The 7,919-nt window shown below is 45.9% G+C and overlaps 1 protein-coding gene across 2 annotated transcripts in view; it reads right to left on the bottom strand.

Annotated features, from left to right (window-relative positions):
• Positions 1 to 1,086: 1,086 nt before the first annotated feature.
• The window catches only part of CCNB3 (cyclin B3), a 79,849-nt gene continuing 73,016 nt past the window's right edge, over positions 1,087 to 7,919 (bottom strand). For both annotated transcript variants that reach the window (XM_017954276.3, XM_021932907.2), the window contains exons 10-13: positions 6,132 to 6,287; positions 5,154 to 5,303; positions 1,632 to 1,762; positions 1,087 to 1,396 (exon numbers count right to left, since the gene is read on the bottom strand). In XM_017954276.3, coding sequence (XP_017809765.3) covers positions 1,327 to 1,396; positions 1,632 to 1,762; positions 5,154 to 5,303; positions 6,132 to 6,287 — 507 coding nt within the window. In that variant the 3' untranslated portion in view covers positions 1,087 to 1,326. The remainder of the gene's footprint in view (positions 1,397 to 1,631; positions 1,763 to 5,153; positions 5,304 to 6,131; positions 6,288 to 7,919) is intronic.

Here is a 7,919-nt window from a genome sequence, read left to right as displayed (position 1 = left end):
TTGCAACACAGTGGAATGGGGCAGGAGGAAACCTAGTGATGTCTGGTCTCCAAGGCAAAGCAAGTCAGGAGAAGAATGGGAAACTGATTCAAAGGGAAGGAAAGCGCTGAGACACCTAAGGACTTGGCATGCTCATCCATCTGTCTCTAACCCATCAGAAAAGGTGATGTAATTACAATAGCATGGAGAGTCTTGGGACAGAATTGAAGAGGCATTTTCCCCGTAACTGCTTCCTTGATTGTCCTCTCCACCAAATGTCCACCCTCCAGGACTGATATTCAAAATATTTGACAAGTGGCAACAAATGGTCACAGACCAATCAGCATAACTGCCAGCTACAATACTAGAATAGAGTACTAGAGGTCTCCTGCTGTGGTAGACTTTACATGCTGGATTGTGGGGAGGTCCTGGGGTGAGACTGAGGAGCGGCTCTTGAACAACTGGCATACTGGATGTTCCACTCCTCCATTAACAATTTAAGTAACTGTCCCAGTACACATCACCCCAAAGGTAGGGCACAGTGAAAAAGAAAGCAGAACCTCTTAATGCTATATGAGTTAAAGATTGGGCAAGTCGTTGATGCTTGCATTTATGGGACACCTTGCCAATTTCACAGGTAGGAATTTCTTCTCTTGGCAGAAGACAAGGGCCAAAAATGATTTCAGCACATACCACTCCAAGAGTATTTTCAAATTTGGACTCTAAAAAGCTGCCAAATTGAAAGCAAGGCTACATTTGGATTAAAATCCTGATCCCCAACTTTTCATCATCTAGGAAGAAGCAAAGAAAGCAAAATACCTGAGATTGAGACCAAAGGGTATTAGCCTACACTGCCAGCTGCCCAGCTCTGAACAGAGAGGCCTGCCTGTCAGGTAAGGAGCTTTCTCCTTGGACTGGGCACCTCCTTCTGTAGCCCCATCCATCAGTTCACAGTTAGCTCAATTCCTCTTCCCATGAGGAGAAGGCTTCTAAACAGAGGAGGGAATTGGGTAACCTAGGTCCTGGGGCCCAGCCTTGACTAGGAAGAAAAAAAGAATTATTCAGCTGTGCATGGGATTCCTGAACAATAAGAGGGGAGATGAGCCATTTTAACAATAACTATTAATTTTTTATTAAATTTGTAGTCAAATATGACAATATTTTTTTCTTTCATAAAAACAAACAACATAAATATTTATAACATTATCAGTTTGGGAAAAGACAAAGAGAGGAAAAATGAATAAAAGCAATCAAAAGACAAATTCAAACACAGAATAAATATACCCTATTAACATGCATGCCTAGTCCTGTGGCTGCTGCTAGAGTACCACGCCCTTGGCCTCACAATCAGCAGTTCAAAATTTCCTCCAGCTTCAACACATCCAAGGCGGGGATTTTGGCGACTTCAAAGAAGACCCTGCAAAAGGAAGAGGGGTCTCCTCAGTATAGAATAGGGCAAATACAATCAGGCTCCATGGAACAAGTGGGACATATGGCCCTTAGTTCCCTATCTTGCTTTAACCCTAGAGTAGAAAGGAAGGTGAAAAGTGCCTGAATCTTTTTCTCTTAAGTGAGGCTAGTCTGGGTCTAGTATTTTAAAGCTTCCCCATAAATGAACACAAACCCAACCTCATCCGGGGCTTGGTACTTACGGGTGAGAATACTTGTAATATACAGCCTTGAGACTATCGTAAGAACTGAAAGTCAGCAGTTTGTTCAGCCGTCTGACCAAGGGGTGAAGCTCAGAGATACTGTAGCCACTGTAATACTCCAGGAAGGGAACCTGGAAGAAGCAGCATGAATAGTGATTTCTACTACAGGAAGCACAATCCTCCCTCCATCTCTGCTATCCCAAGTCTAAGCTTCCCACACATGGTTTAAACAGAGATGACATTCAAAACATTTCAAAGACTCACATAGTATGGATGTTGATCAATAATTATACTATGCTATACAGAAGAATAGGTTCCAGCCACAAACTACTGAGATGGCTATATCCATACGTACCAGTTAGATATTAGCTCTTGGCCAGGTGTGGTAGGGATCATGCCTGTAATCTCAGCACATTAGAAGCCCGAGGCAGGAGGACTGCTTGAGCCCAGGAATTCAAGACCAGCCTGGGCAACACAGCAAGACTCTATCTCTATAAAAAAATTAAAAAATTATCTGGGCATGGTGGTGTGGACCTGTAGTCCCAGCTACTTGGGAGGCTGAGGCAGGAGGATCACTCGAGCCCAGGAGTTCGAGGCTGCAGTGAGCTATGATCGCACCACTGCACTCCAGCCTGGGTAACAGAGCAAGACCCTATCTCTTAACAACAACAACAAAAAAGCTATTAGCCCTGGTCACGGATGTTCATGTAAGCAGAAATCCACCAGTCCTAAGGAACAGGACTGATTTTGTAATTTACTCACTCTCAGGTCCAGAGCTAACGGCCAGGTAAACCCTAGAACAAAGTTTAGGTGCCAACTCAACTGCCAATGTGAACTTAAGGCTGATCCTCCTCTCCGACTGTAACAGCTATCATTGCACAGGTTCATTTTCTCACTCAGCTAAGAATGCCTATTATGTGACAGAAGCAGTATAGCAATGTTTAAGGGCAGAGGTCCTGGAGGCAAAATGCTTCAGGTCAAATTTCAGTTCCCCTAACAGCTTGGCCTGGAGCCAGTTAATTAACCTCTTGGGGCCTCAGTTTCCCAATCTGCCAAATGGGGATTATTACAGTAATTCCATCATAGGGTTAAATGTGTGTGTGTGTGTGTGTGTGTGTGTATCATACATAGAACAGAGTCTGGCATATAGTAAGTGCCCAAACAATGCTAACTAGGATTACCAAGCCCTATACGTAGGATCCTGGGAACACAAAAATGAACGAGGGACCTGCCCTTGAGGAGTTTGTAGTCTAGTAAAGGAGACAGATGTGCAAACAGAGAGTTAAAAATGTGGTAAGTGCTAGAATGGAAGTGAGCATAGGACACTGGAGGAACACAGCAGCAGGACCCACAAACTCTGCGGGGAGAGTCACAGAAAGCTTCACAGAGGAGTGCATGTCCACAATGGTTGGTGAAGTGGGGAGCTCAACAGACAGAGAAAGGAAGAGGATTTGGTGGTTTCCTCAAAATGTCTTATTTTCCTTGAACTCCTCTTTTTCAAGTATCTTACCTGGAAGCCCAAATAGCTTACCTGGAAGTGAGGGTGGGAGCTAAGAAGCCCACGAATTTGGATCCCTTTATCTTTCACATGGTACCTGAGACACTTCTGCAGGAAACCCAGGACTCCCCCAAATACTGTTTGGAAACTACCACCACCACAGGCAAAGGGCGGTCATTGGCGTGCTGAGTAGAGGAGTAACACAAGGGGGTAATGGAGTAGACTGGATGTGTTAAATAAGATTAAAAGGCCCCAGTGCCACTGTGTCAGTTCAGACTCTCAAATGCTTCACCTTGACTATGTTATAATAGCCTGCTCACTGGTGTTCTCTCTCATCTACTCTACCTTCTATTTTGCTACACCACTACTGTTTCTAAAACACACAAACAGGAGCAGGTCAACCTCCCTGCCTAAAAAACCTTCAATGCCTTAGTGTAGCCTTCAAGGCCTTTCTTTCACAATCGGACCATGATCTACCATTCTGGTCTCATCTGTCACTAACATCATTAGCACCTCTCCTTTTACAATACTCTCTGCTGTATCCACAGGGGATGTCTTATTCTGCCCTAAACACAACATACTCCCTCCTCAATGCCTTCGTGTCTTTTTAATTATTGCTTCCTCTACCTAGAATGTCTCCTCTCACAAGTTCCTACACACCTTTCAAGACCCAGCTCAAAAGTCACCTCTTCTGTGAAGCCTTCCTTATCTATAGGAGAGGCAGTATACTAACATAGAGGATTGTGGAGTCAGACTACCCGAGTTCAGATTCAGGATGACATTTAGCTGATAAGCCCTGGTTTAGTCACCAAGCGTGAAAACACTGAAATATTTCTATCTTAGTTGGCACACAGTTTGCTGCCCTGGACCCATCAGCTGTCCCCCTCTTGGCCCACTGGATTTCCATGGGATCCAAGGGTCAAAGCCTGGTTCAGCATGGGGCCTCCAGGCCCTTAGCTCCAGAGCTGTGGCCATGCCCATTCTGATTACACAGTTGGTTTAGATTGTGAACACCACTCCTAGTTTCCAAAGCCTAGCTCCACCTCTCATCAGCTGTGTAAACATGGGAGTTATTTCTTATCTGCAAAACAGGGATAACAGTACTATCGTGTGGGGTTATTGTGGAGATTAAATGAGTTAATATGCAAAGTGCTTAGATCACTGTCTAAGCACTCAATAAATGCCAGTCATAATTATTTATTCTTTTTCATCATCACTATCATCTATTGAATGCTTTCTCTGTTTCAAGAAATTTTAATATGGCTTGTCCAAGTTCACATAAGTACTTTATGTGGTTCTTTCTCAGCACACAGAGGTTCTTCCCTCAGTGGCTCCAGGATTTTTAGGTAGGAGGAGCTCAGAAGTGGTTGAGCAGAGGGGCTGCATTTGTGAGCATACTCCTGCTACTTGGATTACATATTATACATATCATCAGTAAGAATGCAAAATTCACTAAAGTTGATTTTACCCCCAACTTTTCATACAATTGAGAAAGCATCAAATATGAGTTTTATTTGTATTGGAGCAGGAGGCTTTGTGAGGGCCTTCTTCACAGAAGAACACTATAGTCATGCCCAAGTGCCACTTTTATAGACACAGACGGTTGCTTTCACTACTCTTCTCTGGCTCAGTGCTTTTCAAACCCTGTTCCAACAAGCTCCCTCAGGGGCCAGCCTTGCTGAGGGGATTGCAAGAGACAAGAGGGGAACAGGGCTGGGGATAAGAAGTAGGCTCACACTACTCCCTATGACAACCAGAATACCTTCACAGTAATCTGGTGTGTAATATTTGGCTTTCAGGTGAGCTTTCTTTGGAACAAAGGGTACTTTGATTATGAAAAATGACATAATTCAAAACTATTGCTATAGAAGCCCTTGTCCCGTTGTCCAGGTGTTAGAGTTCATAATTGTATGTGTCAGTTTTGTCCCCAAGAGTTTCCCATGGCCCTAATTTACACCTTCCCCCGAGCTGACCTTGTGCTTTTTAAATCTCTGCCCCCACACCCCTATCTCGCAAGCATTTACCCAGTATCCGAGCTTCTTCATGTAGAGGGCCAGTAGTAAGGAGGCAGCAGCTAGCTTGGAAGCCTTCTCCTGGACATAGTTGTATTCCTGCAGGGTCATCTCACAGATGTAGCGGGACAAGGTCAGTGTCTTCATGTTGGTGTGGATACACTAAAGGCAATGAGAAGACTGGCTCAGAAATCAATTTAGAAAGCCGGTACCAAGCAGAGGACTCCCTCTCCAGTTACATCATCCTGAGCCTCAGTGGCCCTCTGTTTGAGTAATGTGCCTTTCTCCTGCAACCATAATTCACCTCATCTTCCCTACCCACAAAAACAGACTCTTTAGGGGGCATTCTGAAACAGTCAGTGGGATTTGCCACCTTTAGGATTTTAATCAAATTATCAACTGTATGTATGGTACTGGCCTACATCCCCCCTTGCTATATGGGTCATTCTTTAAAGAGCCAAAGTTCCTCCCACCGTGACTCTGTTCCTGGTCCTCCCTAGAAGGTGTTCCATACTTCAAAACAACCTTTTCCCTTTTCTTGTTTAAACTTATTTTTTTTTAATTACAACCTATCACACACACAAAGAGAAAAGTACATTGTACACATTTGCACAATACAATGAATTATAAAGTGACCTCCCTTGTAACCAATACTCAGGCAAAGAACGAGAATATTGCCAGCATCCCCCCACAAAGCTTTCCACGTGTCCATCCCCCCCCCACCCCGATCAAAGAAACGTTTCCCCTCCCCAACTCCGGCCTCACCTCAAAACCTTATAGACACACTGTGGAAATCTGCAACTCACCCCCGCCCACCTCCCATTGTTTCACAAAGATTGCCAAGCTTTAACCTAGGAGGTTGGATGGAAGGAGAATGCTCCCTGCTGCCTGTTGTCCCTTTCCCCTTTCCTACCACTCAGGCAGCTACTCTGGGTGTAAAGGAGACTAACTCAGCAGTGGGAGAATGAAGATGTGTCTCTTCTCTCTTACCCTAGCATATCTTCGCAGAAAATGATAGGCGACCGGAATGTTAATGTCAAATTTGAGGACGTTCAGGATGTCGATTTCCACGTTGAGCATCTCATATCGCTGATAATTATCATCACAGATGTACACAAACTCATCCACACAAGGTGGGTTGTGCTCCTATGGGTGGAGAGGAGAGGAGGTGACAACCAGGCAGACAGCCCCATCCTTTCTGCTTAGAGGTAAAAGCCAGTGGGAAGAAGGGTGAAGGATTTCCTGGCATAAATCTTCAGGGTTGCTCTGAGACTCAGCTTCTGGTTGATGTGAGCGGCTCATCAGAAAAAGTAAACCAAAGAAAGGACAGAAGAGGCCTGCCCCAAAACTGTACCACCACCACCAGACAGAGGATAGGACCTCCTGGGGGTGGATTCTTACAGTGCCAGAAGCAACATAATGGGGCACAGGATCTAGGAGTAGCAATCTGCCCTCTGAGAACCACGAATGGGAAATCTAAGGCCTGCTCTGGAGGGAGGAACAGAAGGAAGCCACGGAAAGGGGAGCTAGAGATAGAAAATAAGCCTGTATTTTGTGTCCTAGGGTAAGGAATGAGTAAGGATGTTTGAAGAGGGCAATACAGGGTATCCAGCAGTGAGAGAGGGGGAGAGGCAGACAGGCACAGAGGAAACATAAGCAGAAACAAAGGTCTGCAGTGGGCAGAGTGTGCGGAGGTGCCCAGAGGTCAGACAAGGGAGGGCCAGGCCAGGCTGAGGGTAAGAAGAACCTCTGTCCCAGGAGGTTCTTCCAGTGCTCTGCCCTCTGGAGGTCAAACATTGGTTTGGAGAAACAATGAGGACACAGGAAGGCCCCTAATTCTTCTCTCTACCTGCAGCTTACTGCCCACCACAGCCTTGTTCCCCCACCTTTTCCCTAGTTTTGGATCACAGACAGGACCAACCCTTTGGTTTGGCAGACAAAGAAACCTAGGCTCAGAGAAAAGTGATGTGCTCAGGTTCACACAGCAAGCTAGTGGCAACACCAGGGCAAGAACCTCTCTCTTCCACTGCTCTGTGCAACGGCTACTGTCTCCTTTCTCTCCTCATGCCATCTCCACACCTCCCTAAACAAAAGGCTTTCTGTACTTCTTAATCCTGTGAGAGGAAGACACCCCTCCTCCATAGGACTTGGTAGGGGCCCTCTGTCCTAGCCAACAGAGGAGGGGTGCTCCAACTCCCAGGATTTGCTAAGAAGTGCCCACCACTCCCTCCCTCCCTCTCTTTCACTTCCACCCTCCCTTCCCCTTTCTGTCAGCCAGGGACCACCCGCAGTGTTCTTAACACCACTGAAGCTAAGGCACAGCACAGCTCTCCAAGACACAGAGAGAGCCAGCCAGGGAGAAAGCAGGAAACAAAGGGAGGGAACAAGGGAGGTAAGGAAAGAGGAGGGGAGGTGGGCACAGGGTGGGGAGGGAGGGGCAAGAACTGAGTGAGAAAAGCCACCGAGAAAGAGAAAAAGAAAAAGAAAAAGATTGAGTAACTGAGGAAAGAAAAGATCAGTTGAGGAAAGAAGGAAGAAAGGAGGAAGGAAAGAGGGAAGGTAGGAAAGAGGGAGGGAAGAAGGAAGTAGAGAGGGAGAACAAAGGGAAAATGGAGTAAGGGAAGGAGAAAAAAAGAAGGGAGGGAAAAAAGGAGGGAAGAAGGGAGGGAAGAAGGAAAAGAAAGGAAGGGAGGGACTGAGGAACAAGGGAGGAGGGGAAGGAGGGAGGGAAAGAAGGAGAAAGCAGGGAGAGAATAAAGGAGGGAGTGAAGGAGGGAA

Source organism: Papio anubis, chromosome X (genome assembly GCF_008728515.1).
Source record: "Papio anubis isolate 15944 chromosome X, Panubis1.0, whole genome shotgun sequence".
In the NCBI taxonomy this organism is placed as follows: Eukaryota; Metazoa; Chordata; class Mammalia; order Primates; family Cercopithecidae; genus Papio; species Papio anubis.
This window is presented reverse-complemented; position numbering and strand designations above follow the sequence as displayed.